Source organism: Artemia franciscana, chromosome 21 (genome assembly GCF_032884065.1).
Source record: "Artemia franciscana chromosome 21, ASM3288406v1, whole genome shotgun sequence".
NCBI lineage: Eukaryota > Metazoa > Arthropoda > Branchiopoda > Anostraca > Artemiidae > Artemia > Artemia franciscana.
Window position 1 is genome coordinate 9,533,993 of NC_088883.1, and position 27,730 is coordinate 9,561,722.

Here is a 27,730-nt window from a genome sequence, read left to right on the forward strand (position 1 = left end):
CTAATCATATCGTGAATAAGGCATTAATAATGACATTCACAAAATTCACGTGATTAAATGACATTCCTTTGATCATGTCATTTGATACGAACGTTAAACTTTATGGAATACTAATTTATACTTTATTATACTTTTAATTACACTTATACTTTTATTTATACTTTAAAATTGAATACTTTATAACTAACTTTGTCCAGGCCAAAAGAACTACCAAAAAAATTGAATCACCGTTAAAGTATCCTAACAAGTCAAAACAAACGTAAAACAAATTCACATAATTCAGCCACAACAATTTTCGATTATGAATTACTCTTATTACCTTTCTGACTAAAAACAGGGGGGGGGGCTAAAGGCGATTCCATAAGCAAAGATTATACTAAGGATTCATTAGAAAAACAATTTATTATGACAAATATAAAAAATATCTAAAAAATTTCTATCTGACTGAGGTTGTTTTTCTGAACAGATTAAAATGTTCCAAATACTGGCTTATCTTATCAATCGGTTGAAATATGTCGTTCATTCGTGTCTGGAAGAGAAAATATATATTATTATCCATTAGCTACATTTTATTTACACAAACCAGTCAAATTTTTAAAAGGAAACTATGCCCACAACACGGGAGAGTTTTTGGTTGTGCCCAGTACCTCTTCCCTTCAACAGCATAACATGACGAATCAAACTTGAAAATCTGGCCTTTTTGTTTAATTATGGCCAAACATGTTTTTCTTCATTGGATTCGCACCCCCTACTTTTTTCCTTTTTTTGGTCAATTAGGAAATTGAAATACTGGAGAAGCTACGACATGATTTAAAAATACGGTATGAAGGACATATCTAAGCAAACTGTACAGCAAGAACTTTGATTTACCTAAGTTGCCTTTTCCCAAAAAACCAGAAGGTTTTTAGTTATAACCATAAAACCCAATCTTTTTGGTTTTGACCAAGAACGATGTTATTAACCAATGTAAGATGTTATTAACAACTATTGGTGATGGCGAAAAATAACAAACTGCAAAAATACTGCCCATTGGTAAGTGCAAATTAATTTCAAACGAATATAAGTTGAATGATAAAATTCTCATTCATTTATCTTGGAAATCTCAGCTGTAAATTAAAGAAGGAAATATTAAAGACTGTTTATTGATCAAAGATAATGGAATATTAAAATGTTGTATTTCTGCGTGCGTGCGTTTATTTTAGTATACACATGTTGGGATAGCCTATCAAGCCCCTCCTACCAAGCATGATTATGATAGGATATATTGTTTTATTTATGATGCACTCTAGTACTTGTACCCAGTTTTACGAGCTCTGCTTTCCGCCGGGGGTTAATGTTTTTGAAGTTTTAAGCAAGTTGAATAAACATTAATCCACTGATTTTCAAAAACTGCATTACTTATAAATGATGTTAATAGCTTCAAAAAAAATCTTAAAAGTAAATGTTGCTTCCATTAAAGTACAAATTGGTACTTACAACATCTTTCATACCGCAACCAATGAGTTGAGAAAGTGGTATCCCACTTCCTTCAGGGACAATTTATACCTGCTTGAAGCTTTTGCCATTGTATAAACCGTTGTTTCAATGTTTATAACTTGACGTCACTCACGATCTATTTTCGAATAACCTTTTACTTTTAGCAAAATTTATAGAATATATAATATAGATATCACACAACAAAAATATATTTAAGCGGGGTCTTATTTTACACTCGTATCAACGAAGTTTCGGCAATTTCATGATTTTTTAAGGGGGGCGGGCATTCCTGGGACCTTCGTGAGATGGGAGCCACCGTTTCTCAAATCTTGTTTTTATAGTAAAATCCCCTATAATGTTCCAGAAAGATACTACTCCTGTTCTTATTTGCCTCTGGTAGCTTATCTATCGCATCTCTTACAAAGGAATAATCTAAAAAGGTACAGTCGAGGAGAAAAAATTGTGAAGTGGTATCTCCCTCATGGCTTTTTCAGGCGTAGTCTTCCCTACACTTTCAATTTCTATGGCAGCCCCACTCTCCACTGGTACATTTGTGGCTGAAAAGGTAAATAAGGCGTATCTGGCGTAAATCTTCTTGAGGAAGAGTCAAATCCGATGGACTAAAAAATGTTTTCGCATTCTGACTTCAGCTGAAAAATCTATAATGAAGACAGGATTTCACATTTCCCCAACAACTGCAATAAATAAAATCCTTCAATTTGTGAAGCAACTACTCACAAGAAAAACCAACAATAGCACCTAATTATGAATTGGTTGCGTTGAACAGAGCTTGAAAAGCATTAATAATTGTCTTTATGCACCTGATTATAAGTTTTGTATAAGCCTACTTGTATACATTGGGATTTGAAAAAAAAAACTTTCCCAAAATTAATCCCGAAGACCTCCCGAAGAAAGCTTAGGGATTAAAAATACTTCAGGCGATATTGAAACCTACCCCGACACTTTTCTGACTAAGATTTTGGTTATTGGCACCTTTGTATGACTGTACACATCACAAATAGGTGGGGACTGAGCACCAAAAGCCACTCCTTAGGTGCGTTCTGAAAAGATACTGAACATTTTCAAATGAATGAAAATTCATTAGGTCCTAATATTTTACTCCTTTTACGATAGTATATGCCTCCCCGAGCGGGCCTCCTATCCCACTAAGGATCAGAACTAACTAAATGTTTGTTAATAGAATAGAAAAGCTACAGACCAGACTATTAATATAGTGAAAATTCAGGCAGGTTTTAGGGATAGGTATTATAGCACAATAGACCAGATTTTTTTTTTACTTAAATTAATCAGAAAATATACTACGAAAAGGAGAGAACAGCTACTAGTATATACATATATATCTTCTTTTCTATCAAATCCTTGTTTATTATTATATATGATTCTTACTGATTCTTACTATTAATTTACTTTCATCAAAATCAAAGAATATATAAAAGGAAAAGAATTTTGCTAACATAACATGTACAATCCTCTTTTTCTTCCTCATGCCGGTTATGGGACATTCTTCACCAGAATTGAAACATGTCTGGCAATTCTGGCTGTAATCAAAAACGAGATACAGAGGTCTCAGCTACAATATTTGCACTGTTTTTTAATTTTCCTTGTCTCGAAATATCCTCGTTTCTTCTTCTTCGCGAAAATCTTTTTCTTATCTAACTAATAAATACGAATGACACCATCAGATTTAATAATTACGAATTTTATCCTAGTATTTAATAATTGCAAATGATTTAATCGGATTTAATACCTACGAATGATGTCATCAGATTTAATTTTTGCGAATAAACAAAAACATGATGCCGACTTCTTTCAAAAATGAAGTATAAGGATTTTTTTTAGGAAAAAAAAAACAAACCTGGCCCATGCACAAATGTACAGGCCAGAAGAATTTTACTACCCATCGTAACACTGGATACAACTACGGCAGGCGTGTCGGTGTCTCTCAGGGTTTACATTGACGCCAAACCATGAGAAGAGGAACTTTACCTTGAGGCAGGGCTTCATAGGGAGACTTCAATGTGAGCGGGTCAGAGAAAGAAGAAATACTTGGGGAAGTCTTGATTACGGGCGGCCACATTTGTATCCAATGCGCAGGGACAATGAGGATTTAAAACATTTTATGTGTAATGGCAAGGAGATACAGGACTCTAGGGAGGTACGCCCCGTGCCTCTCCAGAAGAAACGGATGGCTGAAATTTTGAAGAGTAATTGTCAACTGGATAATAAGAACCTCGGGAAGGACGTTCGTCAGGCAATGCATCACAAGGAGAACTGTTTTAGAAAATGGAGAATCAGTACGATAGACGAAGATTATTTTGACAGAGATATGTATGTGCACTACGGGGAGGGGGTTACTGTTTTTCTTGCCTTTTTTCATTTTGTTGTATTTTTACCAGGCCCCATGTGGTTTTAGTATTGAATATATCGTATCATATACCTGCATAGCTTGCGGTGGTGCAGTAAGTCCATGACTTCCAAGAAATCCCTGGATAAATTCTTTCATTAGATCCCAGCATGCTTGGGGGACACAGCAAGCAGTATACTCAACCTATAAAATACAGGTATGAAAAATGGACACATCCAAGGTAGAGTCGACCTTCAAACTCGACCATATTCAAATGCAATCTTAGTGGTGACCTTGTGAATATCAGTACTATTTTAGCTACTAATCTTTAGGCTCCCCAACAGAAAGCAAGAATATTTTAAGTACTCTTGCCCACCCTCTAACACTTCTAGTCAGTGGCGGTTCTGGCCTCTCTTGCACCCATGGTAAAATATAGATTAGCACCCCTCTCTGTCTCCCAGGGATTTTCAGATCAAATTTTAGCAGATTTTTTTTTTCTTATTAAATACAAAATATCACAAAAACCTAACATTTAATAAATTTTGTCTGCTTATTTTTATTTTCAAGGAACGGTGATGAAGATATGGAGAAAAGGAAAATTTCAGATCCAATTTGCTTATGCTGCCAACAGCATTCTCTGCTTTATTTTAATAGAAATAAAATTTCAAAATGATCATAAACGTTAGATTATTTATTTGAAATTCTGCGCCCCTAAAATTTTTGCGCTTAGGGCAAGTGCTCCTTCTACCCCCTCACCCCCCAAATTGCCTCTGCTTCTACTAGGATCATTTTATTAAATCAAACAGACCATGGGGAAAAATAGAATCCCAGACCAAAACAGCTCTGAAAATTAACAAAATTCCGGTTCAGCTCTAGCCAGATCTTGAGGTGAATGCCTGTGCTATTCTTTGCAAAAACTCCCTGAGAACCGGAGAACCTGAAAATTTACTGGCAAAGAATATCGTCTAGGGTGATGCTCTTTTCATTTTGACCCATCGCCGTTATTCGGGATTTCAAGCTCTTTTTTAAATTTCCCAGAGATTTGTTTTCACAGTAAAATTTGACTTTTAACATAAACCTAATATAATAGTTATCATTTCCAAATCACCCTTTGAATGACAATATTTTTTTTGCAAGACAATTTTTTTTTTATAATGCGTAGTTGAATATTCGACGGGCTGCAGTTCGCTCTTCAACAGATTGCAGTTACTGTAGCAACCACAATATATAGATGCATTTTTTATGAAGCCAAAAATTTCTAGTGGGTAATGAACGGAAAATCATTTCTCGAGTTTTCATAGGTTGTTAAAATATCTAGTCAATTCAGTCTTTGCAAAACTACTAACAACACGTTAAGCCCTGTTAACGCTTTTTAGACCGAAGGTCGAGTGTAGCTCCTTTTTCATACAATTTATGCATCCTCACGGTAATGGACACCCCCAGAAATTTGTTATGGAGGTTACTACACCTACAATCATTTTCTAGGAGGAAGGAGGGGGGTTAATAAATTTCATTTTTTCGTTACCCTTTTACCTCTTCTCTAATTGTTTATTTTCTACCGTTTATCCATTATTATTTTTACTGTTGATCACTTTTTATTGTTTTTACCTTTTCTTGTCTTTTTACGGATATTATTTATTCGTTTCTTTTCTACTAGCACCTTTTTTTTCATTTCTAACACAGCCACTCATTATTTTCTATCAGCACCTCTTTTTATTTTCTAGCATAACTTCTTTTTCTTTTCCAGCACCTCCTTTTCTTATCTAGCAGAATCACTTTTTCTTTTCTACCACCACCTCTTTTTCTTTTTAAGCAGAGTCTCTTTTTATTTTTTCTAGCAGAAATTATTGGACAACAGGCAAAAAAAGGAAACAAGTACCTTAGCCTATATTCTTTTGTAAGGATTGGAAGCCTACTAACTGCATGATGAGAATATACAGCCATTTTTGTTAACATAGCTTCAGGTACACACTGTCTAATTGCTTTCAGAGCTGAGAGTCAAAGATATCGAGCAAATCATTTACCTAGACTTTAAACGTATGACTAACAAGTAGATGTGCTTGTTTTTCGATGCCAGATTTTCAGTAATAATTACTACATTTCCTCAAAACAGGTTTTGAGCTAGGGACTCTATACCAATCTCAATATTTCCACCTCTGTGCATATCCATAGTTAACTTAACCAGCTGAACATATAAGAAAACCTTTGCTACTTTTATATATCAACAGCTTGCTTTTGAGGCTCAATAGACCTCAAGTCCAAAAACCTCTCTATTATCTTTTGATTTTGTATTGTGGACTGCTTTTATTTTCGAAATGTGGATTGTTTTTTCACGCCATAAGCTTGGTGCTGAAGCTAAATATACAGAAGTCCAAAAACCTCTCTTTTGTCCTTCGATTTTTCATTGTGGACTACTTTTATTTTTGTACGTGCAGATTTCTGTTATATGTCAAGACCTTGCTTATGAGGCTCAATAGATCAAAGTCCAAATACTTCTCTATTATCTTTTGATTCTGTATTATGGACTGCTTTTATTTTTGTACACGCGATTGTTTTTGCACGCCATGAGCTTGGTGTTGAAGCTAAATATACAGAAGTCTCTCTATTATCTTTTAATTTTTCATTGTAGACTACTTTAATTTTTGTACGTGTGGATTTCTTTCATATGTGAAGAGCTTGCTTCTGAGACTTAATAGACCAGAATCAAAAACCCTCACTATTATCTTCTGGGTTTTGTATTGTGGACTGCTTTTATTTTTGCAAATCTGGATTGTTATTACCTGCTGAAGGTGTGCTGAAGCTAAACATACAGAAGTCCAAAAACCTCTTTATTGTCTTTTGATTTTGTATTTGGACTGATTTTATGTTAGTTTGTGTATTTTGCTTTTACACATCACCAGCTTGCTGCTAAAACTATATATCTAAGTCAAGAAACCTCTCTATTGTTTTTTGATTTCACATTATATTGTTTTTTATATCTCACCTCTACTAAGATACCTTTAAAATGTCCACCCATACTGACAGATCCAAGCTTGACAATAAAATCTCCAGCTTCAAATCTAGGTCCTTTGGATTCAATTTTCAGGTTCTTCTTAGGTACATACCATGGGGCCATTTTCAGCATCAGCAAATCAAAGAGACTATCAGCAACTAAGGGTACTATCTTAGTGCCCGTGTCAAGTAGGGAGAAGACACTTACAGGCATTTCAGAGTCATGTAGGACATTTACCGATCTGGGAGCTGAAAATAAAATCGACATGGACACAGTTTTAAAATACACATACATCTAACACTATCCAAGAAGCCAGCATAAACTGCAGCCTAAGGGTCTATCCCAAAGCTAAAGGAACATCTTAATATTTTTTAAACTCCCAATCCTTTTTGTAAAAAAAAACCTCTAAAACTGTGCATTATTGCACAGTCCTTAAACCAACCCCAAATTTTTGATGCTTCCCCAAACCAACACAAAAGTAAATTGGGTTTTCTAAAATCTACTCTGAGCTGTACTTAAATACACAAACATAAAAAAAAAATATAGATTTTATTAATATCAATTTTGGGGCATTTTGGAGAACCGATTTTGCTTTTGGGGAAATGCAGCCTATCATGAAAAATTCAGGGTTAGTGGAAGCAATACTGTCTAATAAACCTCATGCATTAAAAAAAAATACATGTTTTAACCAAAAGAACCAAAAATGTGAAAGTTCAGATGATAAGTTGCCCCTATTTTGGTCCTCTTTTTCTTTGGAGTGGGCACCAAAATTTATTTAATCTAACAGCCAACGCAAGGTCAGCCATGTATACATCCACTAGCACCAGAGAGGAATTAAGGGAGGAATTTCCCTTAATGAGGGTCTGACAAAAATGTTATAAAGTGACTTAGAAAAGGTGACCTTTTTTGCACAATGCTCTTTAACAACTAAAGTCGTCAAGAAATGAGAGTCCTATTCTTCGGTGTAAAGCGTTGGTTCTCTGGAAAAATGCCAAGATTCTCCTTGAACTCAAATTGAGCTGAAAGTTTAGGCCAATCGCTGTGTTCTAAAGCTTCTAGAAGAAGTATCTCAGCATTTTACATCGTTCCGATGTAATTTCCGGTCAGATGATTACATTAGTTCACACAGTAAAACTTACATCACCGATTTTGTTGAGTCTTGACCTCTATTGTAAAAGAGCAAAGATTACTTCGGAAATTATTTTTGAAGACATGTTAAGTACTCTATTGAAACCGGAAAAATGAACAAGTAGGCTTTCAGTACCAGGAGGTAACGTCAGCTTTCGCCCCCATACCTTAACAACGCAATTGGGCCCGTTTTTCATAAAGTAAAAGCTAGGCATCATTTAAATGGCACCCTCAATGTATACTAGGCCTATGGAAAAGTGTACTCCCTTGTCCCCCTAGCTATGCCACTAATTCCGTATACCCAAAAGCTTGTATAAGAGCATACTCAAGACACTCTCAGCGAGTAGAACACAAGCCCAAAAGTGGCCTATAGCGACATGGTTGCACAGCTTATTTTCTGAAGCTCCAAAATTTAAAGTGTATTATGACAAACTGTCCATATTCTGAATCTCAGACAAGTAAGTTTTGGTGGTATTTTCTGTTTTGTGCTAAAGCAAACGTAGTAGAAATCAGATCCCTTTAGCTCCAGATAATATTTAATTTTTCAAGCATTTAAAATGTTGCAGTTTCGGTCGAATGTTCTTCATGACAAACCGACTTATTTACTTTATCGAGAGATCCTCGTAGTTTTTTCTAAATATCTTGGTCTATTCTTGACTGTGAAAATTTCATTTTGGGAGGAGTTATATTTTTTTTATTTCGCCTACAACATAGTAATGGGAACATCATGTTGGCTCATGCTAATTGTTTTTCATGGAAACGACACAAAATGATGAGTATTGGATTCAAATATGAAATGAAGCAAATAATACGAGATTTAAGACATTTTGCTGTGTCCTTACACGTCACCTGGCGGGATAATATGGCGCAAAGAAAGGCGGTAAAAACAACTATATTTTGCAATTTAAGTTAAGTGTAATGCTTTCTAGTGTCTCATTTGGTTAGAGTATTCCAACTAAATGAGCCTGTCTGAGTAGGTTCATTTGGTTCATAGATGCCTCGCATATTTACAGATGAATAACACTAAATAGGATAAGTGGGACGAAGTAAAATGTTTTAGATGTCACATTACTTGCTTCATTTCAAACTTGAATCCAATACTCGCTGTTTTGCGTCTTCTGGGTGAGAAACAGTTAACATACACCAACACAACATTCATATGACCAGTCAATGGTATAGTTAGGTATAGTTTAAAACGCTCCAATTAGGAAATTTTTACCATTAACAATACACTAAGATGTTCAAAATAAATAGGAAGATCTCTGAATAAAGTAAAAAAGTAGAGTTGTCATGAAAGAAATTCAAAAAGAAAAGTAAAATATCACTAAAATATTGAACAATGTGATATTATTTGGAGCTAGAGACCCATAGCTTTTTATGTTCGTCTCAACGTAAAACGAAATACTACCAAAAATTAATCATCATGGGATATGTTATAATATAATGTAATATAATTTATCTTTCATAACTTTAGAAAATAAACTACACAATAATTCAGGTTTATAGGCAAAATCAACCTGTTTTATACAGCTGCAAGTCAGTACACCCCAATATTCAGAATCAGCATCATCAACTACCTTTTACCTACCCTTATAGCAACTGCAGTAGATATGAGCCTCCCACTGAAAGATACAGGCCATTGGATCACAGACAACATGGAACAAGGTCAACACCAAAATAAAAGTAAGATATCCCATTGAACTTTTTACTTGTATGAGGTGGGGGGGGGGGCAGACTAATTTATATGAGACTCCATTCTAGATTTATTCTTACATCATCAATATCTTTTATTTTTGCAGCATCTTAATGAAACGCTTGGTTTAATTACCCACCCCTGAAATAGGATTGCTTTTAAGGACTCAATGTCTAAATACTCACACATCTATGCAGCAATGACAGATAAGAGAAGCACCCCATAAATATCCAAAGGAACTATTGGCATATTTAGTGTTGATTGGATGACACTCCTCTCCATTGGATAAATCTTCTAACCCACTGCCCTCTAAACATTAGAAACAACTATGTCTATTGGATAAGATTTATGGCAAATATACAGATATGAATGGAGAAAATGCTTACCAACATTTGGAATTGCAGTTGGTTGAGTAAAAGTTTCACAGTCTACAATAAATATGTCTTTCTTAACAGCCCCTAAAGCTGTTATTCTTGTAGAAAGTAAGTCAATTGTATAAGGCCCAGTTTTCCCTTCCACAATTGGGAATGTCTGAAGCCTAAAAAAGAAATGAACAAACATCACTAATTGGATACATTCAAGGTCCCCAACAGATTCTCCTTAAAAACGAGGCAAAAAGAGCTAAGAGCCAAGAGATCATATGGTATGAGCTCTAGCAAAATTCTATGAATTAATAGATTGATTTAAAAGGAATATAAGAGGCTTAATGCCGGTCAGGGTTTAAAATAAGAGCTGTGAGTCACGATGTCCTTCTAAATATCAAAATTCATTAAGATCCGATCACCCACTCGTAAGTTATCAATACCTAATTTTTCCTCTCCCTTTAGCCCCCCAGATGGTCGAATCTGGGAAAACGACTTTATCAAATCAATTTGTGCAGCTCCCTGACACGCCTACCAATTTTCATCGTCCTAGCACGTCCAGAAGCACCAAACTCGCCAAATCACTGAACCCCTCCCCTCAACTCCCCCAAAGAGAGCGAATCCAGTACGGTTCCGTCAATCACGTATCAAGCAAATTTGCTTATTCTATCAACCAAGCTTCATCCCGATTCCTTCACTCCAAGTGTTTTCCAAGGTTTCCCCCTCCAACTCCCCCCTCAATGTCAAAAGATCTGGTCGGGATTTGAAATAAGAGCTCTGAGACATGAATTCCTTCTAAATATAAAATTTCATTAAGATCCGATCACCTATTCGTAAGATAAAAATACCCCAATTTTCACGTTTGCCAAGAATTCCGGTTTCTCCCTCCAGCTCCCCCCAATGTCACAGATTTTGGTCGGAATTTAAAATTAGAGCTTTAAGCACAAGATCCTTCTAAATATCAAGTTTCATTAAGCTCTGGTCACCCTTTCGTAAGGTACAAATGTCTCAATTTTCAAAATTACCCCCAGCTCCACGAAAGAAAGAAGATCCGGTCCGGTTATGTCAGTCATGTATCTTAGACAGGTTTTTATTCTTCCCATCCAGTTTCATCCTGATCTTACCGCTTCAAGTATTTTCTAAGATTTCCAGTCCCCCCAACTGCCTCCCAATTACGCTGGATCCGGTTGAGATTTAAAATAAGAGATCTGAGTTACGAGGTCCTTCTAAATATGAAGTTTCATGAAGATCCGATCACTTCTTCTTAAATTAAAAATACGTCATTTTTTCTAATTTTTTAGAATTAGCCCCCCCCCCTTATAGGGCGGATCCATTCCAATTATGTAAATCACGTATCTAAAACTTCTGCTTATTTTTCCCACCAAGTTTCATCCCGATCCCTCCAATCTAAGCGTTTTCCATGATTTTAGGTTCCCCCACCCCAAACTCCCCACAATGTCACCAGATCCGATCGGGATTTAAAATAAGAGCTTTGAGACACGATATCCTTCTAAACATCCGGTTTCCCCCTCCAACTCCCCTAATGTCACAGGATCTGGTCGGAATTTAAAATAAGAGCTTTACAGCACAAGATCCTTCAAAATATCAAATTTCATTAAGATCTGGTCACCCTTTAGTAAGTTACAAATACCTCAATTTTCAAAATTACCCCCCCCCCCTCAACTCCACCAAAGAGAGGAGATCCGGTCTGGTTATGTCAGTCACGTATCTTAGACAGGTTTTTATTCTTCCCATCCAGTTTCATCCTCGTCTCACCGCTTTAAGTATTTTCTAAGATTTCTGGTCCCCCCAACTGCCCCCCCCCCAATTACGCTGGATCTGGTTGAGATTTACAATAAGAGATCTGAGTTAAAAGGTACTTCCAAATTTGAAGTTTCATGAAAATCCAATCACTCCTTCGTAAGTTAAAAATATGTAATTTTTTCTAATTTTTCAGAATACCCCCCCCCCCCCCCAATAGAACAGATCCGTTCCAATTATGTAAATCACATATCTAAGACTTCTGCTTATTTGTCCCATCAAGTTTCATCCCGATCCCTCCAATTTAAGCGTTTTCCATGATTTTAGGTTCCTCCACCCCAAACTCCCCTCAATGTCACCAGATACAGTCGAGATTTAAAATAAGAGCTTTGAGACACGATATCCTTCTAATATCATATTTCATTGAGATCCGATCACCCGTTCGTAAGTTAAAAATACCTCATTTGTTCTAATTTTTCAGAATTACCCCCCCCCCAACTACCCCAAAGAGAGCAGATCTGTTCTGGTTATGTCAATCATGTATCTAGGACTTGCGCTTATTTTTCCCACCAAGTTTCATCCCTATCTCTCCAATCTAAGCGTTTTCCATCATTTTAGGTTCCCCCACCCCAAACTTCCCCCAAATGTCACCAGATCCGATTGGGATTTAACATAAGAGCTCTGAGACACAATATCTTTCTAACTATCAAACTTCTTTGAGATCCGATCACCGGTTCGTAAGTTAAAAATACCTCGTATTTTTCTAATTTTTCAGAAATAGCCCCCCCCCAACTACCCTAAAGAGAGCGGATCCTTTCCGGTTATGTCAATCATGTATCTAGGACTCGTGCTTATTTTTCCCACCAAGTTTCATCCTGATCCCTCCACTCTAAGTGTTTTCCAAGTTTTAGGTTTCCCCCTCTCAACTCCCCCCCAATGTCCCCAGATCCGGTCGGGATTTAAAATAAGAACTCCGAGACACTATATCCTTCTAAATATTAAATTTCATTGAGATCCAATCACCCGTTCGTAAGTTCAATATACCTATTTTTTTCTAATTTTTCAGAATTAACGCCCCCCCCCAACAACCCCAAAGAGAGCAGATCCATTCCGGTTATGTCAATCATGTATCTAGGACTTGTGCTTATTTTTCCCACAAAGTTTCATCCCAATCCCTCCACTCTAAGTGTTTTCCAAGATTTTAGGTTTCCCCCTCCCATATCCCCCCCAATGTCACCAAACCAACAGCTCTGCACCTTAAAACAACAAATCTGAGACACGATATTCTTCCAAACATCAAATTTCATTAAGATCTGATCAACCGTTTGTAAGTTAAAAATACTTCAATTTTTCTGTTTTTTTTCGAATTAACGCCCCCCCCCAGATGGTCAAATCGGAAAAACGACTATTTCTAATTTAATCCGGTCTAGTCCCTGATACGCCTGCCAAATTTCATCGTCCTAGCTTACCTGGAAGTGCGTAAAGTAGCAAAACTGGGACCGACAGACAGACAGACCAAGAGACAGACTGACAGAATTTGCAATTGCTATATGTTACTTGGTTAATACCAAGTGCCTAAAAAAATATATAGAACTTGTTGGGGCAATTAAGGCATCCTGGTTTTAAAAACTTTTATCTAGCCCTGAAGATCTTGAGATTGTACACCAATGATCAATTCTAGCATCTGATGAATAGGGTTGCCACCATGGTTGGTTCCCAAAGTGCCACAGTTGCCCAAATTTACATGCTACACAGCAATCTTTGGTGCTATAGTAACAAAAAATATTACCGTAACAGTGCTAAAATAGCACTTTTGTGCTACAGATGACAACCCTGCTGGTGAACTAGAGGGAGCTTCAGTATCCAGCAATATTTCAATATTTTAGATAGATTAGTGACTGAAACATTTCACATAACATCTGCAAAAATGGATTACAGCACAGTCAATACTGCATCTCAAGGGGGGGGGGTCACAAGAGCAAGGGTTAATCTAATTGAGAGCAAAAACTACGACAAATATGCTTACCACCTTTAGAAAGAATAATTCTAATGTTAACTAGTATTATACAATGTTTTCAGTTTTGGAGGAAAAAGATGCACTCCAGTGTTCCTTGGGTACATTTATCTTTGAATGTACACCTATAGCTAGGGATAGCTAAATTCACATTGGACCTGTGATTAATGAAGTTACTTCTGAGTATGGAATTGGATACATTTTGAAATTTTTGAGTTAATAAGCATTCTGAGTTAGATAGGCTACAATAAGGAGCAAGGGGGTTGATACATTAGTAATTGAACTGGAACAAATATAGACACATTAATTGATTGAAAAGGTGGGTTAGGGGATTTATTTCTCTTAGCTATTTTTAAGCAAACTTTCTTATTTTCATAGGATTGTAAATGAACAATTTTTTATGTTTCAAATCATAACAAATGGAGATTGCAAGTTTTAGAAATATATCTAATTATATTTTATCACATTTTTTGGTTGTTATTCAACTCTCCATGTATAGTCCTATAGTAAAAATATGAAAGAAAGTCAATAATTATTGAACTGAAACAATAGGATAACCACCTGACTTATAACAAGAATATTCTGTGTTTATTGGAAAAAGTATGATGGAAGAGCAGGTAGTAGTCAAGACATACCAAATTAAAGACTATCAGACTAAAAGGTAAATGAAAACCTGCAATTTATAAAAAAGGCATAATAAAAGTTAAATGAGATTTATTTATTTGTACAAAGAGCCTATCAGCAAGGATAACCACCTGACAGAATATTCTGTGTTTATTGGAAAAAATATGATGGATATTTACATCTACTAATCAGCTTTAATGTGAATATATACAAAATAGAAGAAATAAAAAGATAGAAATAGAAAATAGAAGAAATAAAATACAAAATATTCACATTAAAGCAAGAAAAGTTTTCTGAAATACTCAGCAGCTCACATGTTAATATTAGCAACAATCTTGAACTAGTAAAATGAATATAAATCTGTTTCCCATGTTTATTAAAACCAGGGACTTTGTTGTGCAATTTACAATAAATAACTTTGATCTTATCAAACCAATGAAACATAAGTGACAAAGAAAAGACTGCCAAGAGGCTGTCTTTTCTTATATTTGCTGCACAAAATGCCTGCTTTTTGACAATACAAAGCAAATTAAGGCTAAAGGATTGGTAAAAACAGAAGTTGCTGACAATAAGGTGGAAATCTTTAATATTATAAGTTGAATCTAATTTTTGAATGCAGTTCTTAAATTATTTCCCAGACTTGAAAATGAAAAAAAAAGAAAAAAAAGAAAGTCAGCATTTGAGGATCTGAAAAGATGCTAGAACAGTAGCATCTTGTGTTCAATACTGCAATTTCTTTATAATATTTTTATTAGTTTTTCTAGTTAACAAAACATATTCAAAAATCAAAAGAAAGGGCAATACAAAAATGATTTCTATACATTTCAGTCCATAAGGGCTCTGCAAAGTATGTTTGACACAGGGTGTTTTAAACATTTAATCAAAAGGGCAATGTGTTGGCTTGTGGTCATGTTAATTAAAACCAGATACTTTTTTTTAATCCTGCATGTAAGCAGTTTAAAAATTTAAGGAGGGAGGGCTGGTTGTCCTCCAATCTCTCTTCAGCATCCCCTCAACATACCTTGAAACTTTCAACCTAATGCCCTCATCAGTTCCTTAGATATTGCTGGTATTCCCTTTTTGCAACCAGCAAAGAAAAGTATGTTTAAATTGTCTTTGGCATCCCTTTCAACATTTCCTGAAGTTTCATTGTAACATTCTAAGCTTTCTTGGAGATCCAGGATCAAACATGCCCTCTTTTCTTGATAAAATACCTTATATGTTAACAATGGGCAACTTGTATAACTTAGTCCTTATAGTAGGGGCTGGGGGAAGGGTTTCAACCTTGGAGGCATAATTATTTGGTCTTTGAACTATTTGAAGAAAATGATTATTCAAAATAATAATTGGATGCATTTGAGAAATGAGTGGGAGGGAGGGGTTAGTAGCCCTCCAGTAAATTTTGATTCCAAAAAAGGAAACTAGAATTTCTAATCAAATGAGCCTCCTCCAAACTTCATATAACTCCTTCCATAAAAACATTATGTTTTAACAATGGCTAAATTGCATAACTTACAGCCCTTGCTCCAAGGACTGTGGGGGGTTTTGTTAACCTTAAAGGTGCAGATTGTGTGCCTTTAGGCTATTTTGAACAAAATGGATATCTCAAATTGTTTATTAGATGCATTTGCAGAGGAGGGCACAAGAGGAGGGGGTGAGCTATTTGCCCTCCCATCACTTTTGACTCTTCAAAATGGCAACAGAGCTTCCAATTTCAATTGAATGAGTCCCCTCCATAGTTTATACAACCATCCCTTCAATATGAAATACCTCAGGAGAAAATATAAAAATAAACAAATAAATAATAAAATGCTGAAGCCTTGTGACTCTTTATGCCTCTGATAGAAAAAAGTTTGAGCTAGTAAAATAATGGTGCTTCATACCATTATCTTGCCAAATCAAGTTTGTTTCCTGACTGGCAGCAAACATTGGGAAGGGCATCCCCTCTCCCCTATATAAGAAACCCTTGCTATGAATATGCCTGGTTTTGCATTGGCAAAATATTTGCATGAGTGTTTTCTTTTCTCCCCAGTTGTAATAGACCTATTTAATTTCTCAAGATTTGTTTCTGTGTCCTGTCATGGTAATTTAGTTTGGCTTCAAATCTTCTATTTGTTAAATATTCAGAAAAATTTTTCTTTAAAGATTTTAGTCAACCAATCCTAATTAGTCCATTTCCAACATCCACATTATTTCTTAGATTAAGAACTTTCTGTCTATGTTTATGAAAGATACTTTTTAATCAAAATATATTTCCAAGATTATGCACTTTCTAAGTATTAGCATATCCTATGGCTATCAGGGAAATGGGTGGTGTATATTGTCATTAAAGTGACAATGAAAAAGTGAAGAGCATAAAATAAGGAATCTAATGGTACAACTTTTGTTTTGTAAGCACATTTCTCTTAGATAAACCAATGAAAGAACCATTGCCAACCATTGATGAACCCCTTGCCAATCACTACAGGTTCATTAATATTTCAAATGCAAGCAGCCTATAAGTAAAAAATTGTAAATTTCAGAAAAGTAGCTCTCCAAAAGCAGATGTGCAAGAAAAAAATAGGCATTTAATATTGATAATTTTATGTGATTTTCTATTAGGTGGTTATATCAGTGTGTTTAATCAAAATTGTTTAAATTAACCATGTTAATTTTGTAACTGCATCAACAAATGTTTGTGGTAAAATTGGTGCAAACAGTGTTACTGGCTTTCATATAAAGTGAATACACCACTTGATGCCTTTTTTAATGCTGTTTATAAATACAATAATTGGTTCTACAGCAAATACAGATTTAAGCACTTTTTGACCTCTTAAAAATGACCTATATATGAGGTCATTATAAATCTGTAATAGTTTAGAAACAAATTTGGGCTATATATTTGCACATAAGGGGGGGGGGGTGGTAAAGCATAGCATATATTAAATACATAAACTAACCATTGCTGTATTTTTTTTTATGTGTTTGTGCACATCAAATTTTAATGAGAAGAGAAATCACCAGTGCAACAGCACTAACACATAAAAAAAACAGCAATGGTTAGTTTATGTATTTAATATATGCTATGCTTTACCCCCATCCCCCTGATGTGCAAATATATAGCCCAAATTTGTTTCTAAACTATTACAAATTTGTAATGACTCCATATATAGGTCATTTTTAAGAGGTCAAAAAGTGCTTAAATCTGAATTTGCAGTAGAAGCAATTATTGTATTTGTAAACAGCATTAAAGAAGGCATTGAGAGGTATATTCACTTTATATGAAAGCCAGTAATACTGTTTGCAACAATTTTACCATGTTTGTTTCTCTTCTTTGATTTAGTTTTTTTGTTTTATATTTTTTTAAGTCTTAATGTTTTTTTGTAATTTCTTCAGTTGAGGCATTGCATAATTTAACCCTTTTCCATTATTTCTGTAGAAGGAAGACAATTAGGCTAGTTAATTTTGCTCAATTTTACAGTTTGCTATTGTAATGTTTATTGTACAGAAAATGTTCCCTTAAAATTATATATTAGAAAATGTTACATTCAAATGCTTATTGAATTTAAGTTTATACAAGTGGAATGAATCAATGCTCTTAATACATTACTTTGAAGTAATAGATTGTATTGTGTTTTTAACTAGTCTTTTTTAACTTTACACTATAGTCTAAAACTATAGACAACTAAAACTAGTTCCAATTTAAGGGCCCTATTAACAGCTCAAAAAGGAATTTCCCTTTAAGCAGTTATTATTTTGGAAAAAGCATAAACAAGCTGTAAAGTGATGTATTCAATTTCTTTGTTTATATCATAATATCATTGTTTTAGCAACTTTTTGTAGCTTTACATATATCAGGACTATATTTGGGACCATCAGGCTGATAGGATACACTAGGCCTATCACAAATAGGCTATAGCTAGTAGGGTACACTGTGGAATAGATTTAGTATAAAATAAGGAATCAAATCGTATTGCTATTATTTTTGTATTATAGTTTTCCTTTCCCTGCTCTTGCCCAGTGGTAGGCTACTTAGATAAACTACCTAACAAATTAATTGGCAAAACCGAAATTAATTCTTCAATTTCAGCACTTTCCAGTATCTTGGAAAGTTTTTGAGCTAGAAAAATGAATTCAAGAAACAATCCTTCAGAAGCTGTTCTGAAAAAGACCCTTCAGCATGAATAACTGGAAGTAAAGGTCTTACACAGTAACACCCATTTTTAAATTTAATTGCGACTGCTATCGAACGCTACCAATAATTTGAACTTGTTCGTTTGGTAAAGTTTTTTTTTTAATATTTTTGACCAGTGCGTTAAGAACACAGACAAAACGCGTGTAACACAGAAACAAGTTCTTGATACCAATCAATTTGGTACTAGTGCTTCTTTATTCTCGGTTTCTCAGGTTTCTTGCACTTAGTAACGGCATCATGTTTAGCCAAAAGGCACCCGGATCCCCGACCCTTCTGTTTAACATTGGAATATAGGACACTAACATATTTGCATTCTGTATCATATACTTTTTGTCTGTGGTTCGGATCACAGACAAAAGATATATGCTACAGATGTCCATGAAAAAACTTTTTTTGACCAGTAAAATTTGATGTTTGTGCTCGACTCTCTTCATTTTCTTTCATTTTTTCATAAATGATGCAGTTAAGCAAATTTGTGCTGGCATTCAATATGTGCAAAAGAAATTGAAAAGAATTGGCACAACATATCAAATAATCATAAATTTTCGTGTGATTACTTTTAATCCATGAACAATTTTACCCCAATGGCAATACTGGCTGAAGTAATATAAACTGATCGTTTAAACAAATTGATCATTTAAGAAACATGGCACCACTGTATCTTCCAATCTCTTCATCACAACATAAATAGCTTAAAAGGAAGCCTAATTACTTTGAGCATTTTGTTATAGGCCTTTTACAGACTTCTGTTCCATATATATATATATTTTTTCTGTGGTTTGAGCTATACTTGACTATGCTTGAAATACAGTCAACTTCAAACGTTTTACCGTCTGTAATGACAGCTAATTCATTCATTTTACTCTTTAAACCTGATTGAATTTTTGTAACTTCTGTATCGATTAGATTCAGCTCTTGTTCATTTATAAATATTATGAATTTTCTTGTGGATTTTACATGCCTTGACAAAGAAAGTCTTACGTTTTTTTTAAAAAAAAGGCTCGTTGTGAATTCTTCTGAATGTAATGCCTCGCTATCTCAAACTTGCCTTACTGGTAAAGAATCAAACTTTCAGTGCTGACAGTTGTTAGAGCTGTGGCCAGAAGAAAGTCAATTCAATCATAGTGAACTACAGCAGTGTGAATTTCTAACGCATTCTACGTCTTTGACAGTCTTAAATAAAAGCTAAAGCAAACGGAGTTAAAAAGGGCAAGAAATGTTGCACTATTGCTCTATAACAATCATACTTTCTAATGTCACTTAAATAATCTTCTCCACAATGTGCATGCATTAATATTTCAGAGTTAGGAAATACAGTTTCCTTTATTTAGTATTCAAGGGTGCTTTGATTCATGATTTTCAATCAGCCAAATTACAAATTGATTTCATTTGGGATAATTGACCTAAACTGAAAAAGAAGAAGGTGTGATCATTATTTTGAGTGCTTTTGAATGGGGAAATTTCAATCAAATTGACAAAAAGTTTTTCTTCTAAAAACAGACGTGGCGATTCTTCTAATTTGGGTCATTTAGAAGAGGGGTTTATTTTGAAAACTGTAGTGAGGTGAATTCCAAGTTTTGGTATTCTATTCTTGGTGACTCAATGCTAAAAGAAGATGTTTGGGCATTTGCTCGGAAGCACATTCTTAAAGAATATCTTATTGTCGGGTTATAGCAAAAGGTCTTTGATTCGGTTGTTATGCCTCAGGTGTTTCTAGAGTGATAGTAATAACTTGCTCTTGCTCCTGTATTAATTGATCAGTAAAGAATCTATTGAGAGACCTACCTGATAGATCGACCATGGTTCTTGCAGATCTTCAATCGATTCTTGTGAGCCATGCTGTCTTCAGTTTCAATATGTCCATTGGTATTAAATAGGTGTTTCAAGGGGAAATAGAAATTCAACTTAAGGTAAATAATAGCATTTAGTTAAATAGGCCTCCGGGGCGGTATTCACTCTATGCATTATATGGAAGTTTAATTAACAGCAATTCGACAAATTAAATTACAAGGCCAATAGCAAATACCAATGGATCTGAATCAAGAAGATATTTTAGGCCGGGAAAAAAGCAAGATTAGTATTAAAATATGCTCACGATTTGTTTGTTTTTTTTACGAAAACAAATTGCCTTGTTTCATATTGTTTTTTTCCCGTCCTGATTAAAGTTCCTTGATATAATGACTCTTGGCCTGTTTTAATTTTTCACTTTAGTTTTAATTATCTTGTATTTTATTATATGTCTTATTTTATGTTTCTATATGTGTTTTGCTGAGGACAGCCCTTGGATATAGAGCCGAAATATTCGTTTAAGGGTAAAAAGTTTAACTGTCTTAAATTGATTCCTCATTGTTTTATCTGTTATTGTTTTTAAAATAGAAAGGCATTGTGGTCATTGGTCGTCATTTATTAAGATGTTCTTTTGATGGCTTGCAAAAGACAGTTTGCCACGTGTCGGTGAACCTGTTGAAAATTCAGCAAGCCAACCATCTGCTCAAACATGGAGAATCCCTCAATGCGTGAATCCAGAACGGTTGCTCAGTGATGAGTGTGGTATTTTGTATGCCGGGCAAAACGAAAATATATTTAAGTGTCATCCTATACCTATCAGAAACAAAAATTAACGGACCTTTGGAAGGAAAGTCAAATGCCACATAAGACGTGCAGAGAAATTACTACTTTTAATGCTAAAGGGAAAATAAAGGCTTTGTTCTCTGAGGTATGGTCTCCTTTTAAGCGTTGAGGCCATAGAAATTCTCCTCAAATGTTTACCGCCTCGCCATGGCTAGCCAAGGCCCACTTTAGAAGCCCCATCCTTAAGACTACAGTAAGCTACTCGTATGAATATACTAAAGTATCCGAATAGAGCTTTTGTGATAAATTCAAAGAAAAAGTCGGAACTATGCTTTTGAACTGAAGACAAATTTGTACGAAAATAATTCAATATGCAGTTAAAAACTGGTTCATTGTTTTCTTGGTTTCCAACTATGAAGACGTAGCCACGACTAATAATGAGAAAGAGATGAAGTGCATAGCACTGAACATAAAAGAGGCTGTAGTAAAGATATTAAAAAGTCAAAGGCGCAAAAAAGATAGATTTCAGATGAGAATACCATGCTTGGTGCTTTGAAGCAGTAGATCTCTAACAAAAGATTTGACCGTTTCAAAGATCTGAGAAGAATCCGCCACAAATTGTCTGGACACAATCGACAAAGCTACTGAGACCAGGCTGCAACAGGCATGCAAAAAGTCGTCAGTTACTCTGTCTACAGGAGGCGTTACAAATTCCATAGAGAAATTACTGGAATAACAAGAGAGTCTCAGCGTCAGTTAAGAGAGAAAAATGGCTCCCTTCAAAAAGGGAAAGAAGACATTGCCATAGATAGAAGTCACATTTTGAAAAAATGTCTTGACCTGATATCTTGCCCTTTCATTGCATAAGCTTCAAATAATATCACACCTGAACTGCCTAGCTGTGCCTCTGATCTCCCTCCTAGTGCTGAATAGATATCTTTTGGTGGTCTTGGCCCATATACTGACATTAATAGTGACCCTCTGTCAATAGACGAAAGCCATGCAGCTATAAAAAGACTAAAAACAGCAAAGCTCTAGTATATTTGGGATCCTAGCGTCGACGCCCTTAACTAATTCCTAACTTTTTGCGATCCTAAGGATTTTCCCTAAAAGTAAGGGTCCATAAACAGAATGAACTGACTTGATTCGGGCTTATATCCATAAAGAAGTTCCTAATTTTGCCATAAGACTTCCAAAACTCTTCTGTCATATTTGTATCAATGGGTGTTTTCCAAAAAAGTGGCAAGACTGAACCATCACTCCGATATCCCAAGAAAGGGGGCAGGTCTGAATGCAATAACCATGGGGGGCATCGTCGATCAAAGCAACTGTAAAGATTTTTGCAATTGTTCTTCTCAGTCGTCTTTTAGGGAATACAAAACCACAAACTCTGAACCAACCAAGCTGGTTTCAGGGTTGGAATGCACAGAACCAAGCACCAAAAGATTACTGAAGCTGCCTTCATAACTTTAATCACAGCCTTTGATCAATTGAAAAGGAGCGTGGGTAACTTTGTACGAAAAAGAAGTGCCTCCCGAAACAATCTACTCTCTTTGAGAGAGAAAGAATTGTATGTAACAGGGTGTCCCATTGCATTCGGTGGTTTTTACAGGAGCCTACTTCAACCTCTTGGCTATACATCGATCTATTGATAGTGCTGCCCAAAAAATAAGAATTTGTTCATGCTTGGTGATTGCGATTGAGCAGGCTGAAGAATACGACCACGCAAGCAATATGGCAACACAGTCTTTTCTAGACTTCTTAGAGAAACACTCGCTATTCTAGGCGATGATATTTCCAACGAGAAGGACAGAACCCTTCACTCTTTGATCTCGTTTTAATAAATGATCCTGATTCACTCATTAACATGGAATCAAAACCCCCATTTGGAGATAGTGACCACATTGCAACAAAATGCCAATTTCGACTGTACCCGCATACATTGAACCGAACTAAACATGTGTATACAAACTACAGTCAAATCAGGCATGAACTCAGTCAGTATGATTATAAATTCTTCGAATTTACGGAGACAGAAGACAAGTGGTAGATAATGAAAAATGTGCTGTTAGACACCATCAATAAAAACACAAAAATCTCGTGGAGACGCAATTCAAGAACTCCTCCCTTTATGACCAGAGAAATAAAAATTGCCAGGACACTCTCCCAACCCCACAACACTACGTAATTAGCACTCAAATGTCTCCAATTATAGTGAATAAGGCTGAGCTTGAACTTGGTTTCAAAAGCTTAATCCAAATGAGTCCATTGGGCCAGATAGCATTTATCCACGACTGTTAAAAGAAATTCACGCCCGATTAGTACTGCAACTCTCAAGTCTCTTCCAAAAGTCTATGGACGCCAAAGTTATAAATTTGGACTGGAAAGTTGCCCATACCTCACCAATACACAAGGGAGGTGACAGGACCAAAGCTCCCAATTATTGACCAATCACTATTACCTCTAATATATAAGCGAACCTATTTTCAGTAATTATTTAACTCTATCTATGGTAGGTTTCCTAAAGTAGTTATTTGCGATCTACCTGAATGCATTAATTTAGCAGATAGCGGGATGCTTCCCCTTCTATATGATAGCCGCTAGGTAGCTCAGTAGGAAATATGGCTTTACACTTTTAAAAGTTTAAAACAACTTATGCATTTTCACCAACTTGCAACGAAACTTCCAACTTCCAACGCAACTTCCAACGAAATCATGATTTGGCAGGGACCCTGAAGGTTCTTTAAGAACTTTCTATAATGTAACAATCTTAGAAATCCTGATTTGGCGGGATCCTTGAAGGTTTTCCTCTTAGGTTTTTAAGCATAACATCCATAGAAAAACCCTCCCTATTACGTAATAGACACATGCATCTCTTAGAAAACATTCCCTATGATGTAACAGACACCTGCATCTCTTAGTAAACATTACCAATGACGTAACATGCGCCTGCGTCATGAAAAAGTATAAAAAAGTTTCCAGATCGGGATTCGAAGGGATAGGGCTCCCGTAGGAAGCCCAATGCTGTCACTACCAACATCATTAGATAGCGTAAATTTTGTTTTCTCGTTTGGAGGAAGCAGCTTTTTCTTTCTCAAGTTCAATAAAGGGCAGTCCTAGAAATTTTCTAGCATACCTGCTTGAAATTATTAAAATTCAGCTCAAAAGAAGTATCATTGAACGAATTGACAGCTTTGGAAGTTCCCTGTTTCGCTAAACGCCTTCGATTGAAATATTTACCGACACAGAATGTATATTATTTTTGTTGCATGTACATTAAATAGACAGCGTTTTTCTTAACAATTAGCAAGAGATTATACGTTTTATTTGTTTTAAACTGGCCTCTCATTAGCTTTCTGAGCCGTTAACACACCTAAAACCCCGTATCAAATATAACAAAAATGCTTCGGAAGCTCCTTGTGGTGCCGGAAAGATTTGTTATTACGCCCTTGTCTTTGAGGCTATCAGCCGACGTGGAGAGTCTCAAAATGATTTTTATGGTGTCGAAGCACGTTAAGCTTTCCCTTTTTCACCCATAAGGGTACAGAGAGTTTGATTGTGGAAAAATTTGTTTCTTAAAAGTTTTTCGTCTTGTTTATTGGATCAGTATTTTTCAGTTAAGAACTAATCAAGTTTCTAAAAAGCGGATAGATTCGTGTCTCTGGGAATTATATTTCCTGTCAAGTCTGAAGAACGCCTTTTTTCCTTCCAAAAATAACCAATAATGGGATTAGTTTGCGAAAATATATTTCAAAAATATACCAATGTAATTAAAAGACACTTTTAGTTAGAAGTATAAGAGACTAATCCTTTGCCTCTCTCGAAGGACAGTAATCCTTATCTTTAAACGAAAAACTCGTAATATGGGGTAAACACCAGTTACTTGAGTATAACCAAGTGCTTATTGCCTTTATTTAACTTTATATTGAAAATACAAGTAAAGAACATCTTGGAGGCTGGAGATAGGAAAGATGCCTTAATCGGACGGAGATTTGTTGCCCTTCAAGATCCCATGTGTAACGTTAAAGAAATTGGTTTCGCTTGACAGAAACCACACATTTTCTATTATTTGGTTAAATCTTTAAAAATATGTATTTCCTTTTTTGAAACTAATAAAGCGCTTGTTAATAAATTACTAATTAGTAAAACATTTGCTAATTAGTTAAGCCTTACTAATGAAGCGTTAATAAACTAGTAAAGCTTTTTTGAAACGAATAAAGTGCAAGCATTTTCTTGAATTTCACAACTGAGGGTTGAGGGGGAATATCCCTCCTGTTGAGGTTATTTTTTTTTGTTTTAGGTTTTAAAAACGCTCTTTAATTATATTTGAAATAACTTTTGATTCATTCCCTTAATTTCTATTAGTTGTTTCAGTTTTTAAAGTAAATATGATTTTTCCCATATTTGAATGAAAAACTTTGCTTCCGTAAATGTCGATAATGAAAGTCTATGCTTTAGAAATGTCTATTAAGATTATATAGAATCTCTCCTATTATTCAATTAGTTTGACAAGTAATAAAAAGCGACAGTTTTTTAATTGAGAAAAAGAAAAATTGAACACGTACCCCCTCATACATTTTTTTTTTTAAAGAATTGTCTCCAAGGCTCAAAATTGTCATTAAATGATTGTCTCCAAAAAAAAATGAATTGTCTCCAATTAAATGAAATTGTCTCCAGGGGTCAAAATTGTCATTAAAGGTTCAAAAAATCATTTTTCCTGAAAAATATATCATTTCTTAGAAATATCAGGCCTCTTCCCATTTCAAGGGTTTTCCGGAGGATTGCTTAGAAAATCTACTAAAAAAATATCCCACTGAGAATTCTTTTTTTTTAAGAATTGTCTTCAAGGAAAGGTAGGATAAAGGTAAAAAAAAATATTTTCCTTGAAAATTATTTCATTTCTTAGAAAATTTCACACCTCTTTCAATCTAAAAGGTGTTTCAGGGGGTAATTTTGATCACAAGGTCACTGGGAAGTTGGTGCCCATGGTCAATATTTCTATCATTTGTAATTTAGTAAAAAGCCTTCTAAAAAGTTCCCGTTATTACCCCTATCTTCGTAAAGTAAAATGAATCTGTTCCAATCGGGCTATTGAAAGTTTCAATTCATGTACTCATTAACGGCACGAGTTCCTTCTCAGGCCTCTTTGAAAGTCTCTTAAAAATGCCGAGCTCTTAACATTGATCCAAAACTGCGCAGACGTCCAATATTCTCCCTCTCTGTATCTGTGTCTCTTTGAAAGACCTTATGATCTTCCAGATTAGTTGGAATATGTTCATTGAGGGTTTAAATTATATGCTATACGAAATGTCAAAAAATGTGCTGTAATGTCAAGAGAAACTTACAGTGTTTCAAATAACGTGAAATCTCCGAGACCGACTCGGCGTGATTATAGAGAAGAAAAAATTAGAAGTGATGTAAGGGGTAGTCCAAATTACGCTCGAGGACATACAAATTCACCACTACGAAACGATATTGTTAATCATTACTTAGACGCTGATAACGAGACATCACCTATGGATTCAATGGAAAGACGTGGGACAAGTGGTGGGCTTCCTCCTGCAACCTCTCACCATAGATCTCGTTCTGTCACCAGAAGTGGCGGAGGAGGTGTTGGAAGGGCATATCACTCTCTTGACCGGGATAATCACGATAGAGATCGTGAATTTTTGCCAATAAGGGATCGAGACCCTCGCGATATTAGAGAAAGGTCTATGGAGCGAGGTATGGATGGAATGGGTAGACGTGAAAGGTCTATGGATCGAAATGCCATTCTTGATGAGGAAATGATGTATCGAGATGGCCCTCCTAGTGGTAACTATAATATGTCTCGTTCGGCTCGTCAGTCCCCTGCCGTGGATCTGGGGATGAAAGGAGGTATGATGCCTTCGAGTAGGGATGGTTTTTTGATGGACTTACAAGCCCAAAATAACGAATTGTCAAGAGAACTGACAAACTTGAAAAAAGAGCTGGAATTAATCAATCAAAAATTGAGCTCAAGTATGCATAGTATTAAAACGTTTTGGAGCCCTGAGCTGAAAAAAGAAAGGGCCCTCAGGAAGGAAGAATCAGCGAAGTACTCCCTTCTAAGCGACCAATTGAAGCTTTTGAACTCTGAAAATCAGGTAAGGTCAATTTCGTATTTCGGTAATTGCGCATTTTATTTCCTCTTCTGAACTAAACACTACAGTAGCCAAAGTCCCCCTTTGTTGAGAAAATTTTATCTATTAGATTTTAGGAGTCCTTTTTAGTTTCCCTGCAACCTAGTTCGACCTAATGCCTGCATATAGCCCCAGAATAGATTCAAAAGTTTCATCATTAGACATGTTGAACCAACTTCTGATAAAATTAGTTAGAAAAAGAGTTTTTTTCAACTGAAAGTAAGCAGCAACATTAAAACTTAAAACAAACAGAATTATTGCGTATTTGAGGGCGGCTGCTTCTCCTCAACACCTTGCTCTTTACGCTAAAATTTTTAATACTTAAAAAAGCTTCTTATTGTTCTAACTAAATGAACATAGTGTTCCAGGAATCACTCTTAAAGAATTAGTACATAATTCAAAATTTAGC

General features: G+C 35.4%; 2 protein-coding genes across 4 annotated transcripts in view; one reads left to right on the plus strand and one right to left on the minus strand.

The window, feature by feature from the left end:
- Positions 1 to 383: 383 nt before the first annotated feature.
- LOC136041028 (mediator of RNA polymerase II transcription subunit 20-like) overlaps positions 384 to 27,730 on the minus strand; it is a 29,231-nt gene continuing 1,884 nt past the window's right edge. The window contains exons 1-5 of one of the 2 annotated variants that reach the window (XM_065725550.1): positions 18,602 to 18,698; positions 10,041 to 10,192; positions 6,825 to 7,081; positions 3,935 to 4,045; positions 384 to 529 (exon numbers count right to left, since the gene is read on the minus strand). In XM_065725550.1, coding sequence (XP_065581622.1) covers positions 437 to 529; positions 3,935 to 4,045; positions 6,825 to 7,081; positions 10,041 to 10,192; positions 18,602 to 18,615 — 627 coding nt within the window. In that variant the 5' untranslated portion in view covers positions 18,616 to 18,698 and the 3' untranslated portion in view covers positions 384 to 436. Of the gene's footprint in view, positions 530 to 3,934; positions 4,046 to 6,824; positions 7,082 to 10,040; positions 10,193 to 18,601; positions 18,699 to 27,730 lie in introns of those variants that run through there. The other variant, XM_065725551.1, reaches the window with a different exon arrangement.
- Positions 26,401 to 27,730, plus strand: part of LOC136041027 (uncharacterized) — a 251,653-nt gene continuing 250,323 nt past the window's right edge. The window contains exon 1 of one of the 2 annotated variants that reach the window (XM_065725549.1): positions 26,401 to 27,285. In XM_065725549.1, the coding sequence (XP_065581621.1) occupies positions 26,488 to 27,285 (798 nt within the window). In that variant the 5' untranslated portion in view covers positions 26,401 to 26,487. The remainder of the gene's footprint in view (positions 27,286 to 27,730) is intronic. The other variant, XM_065725547.1, reaches the window with a different exon arrangement.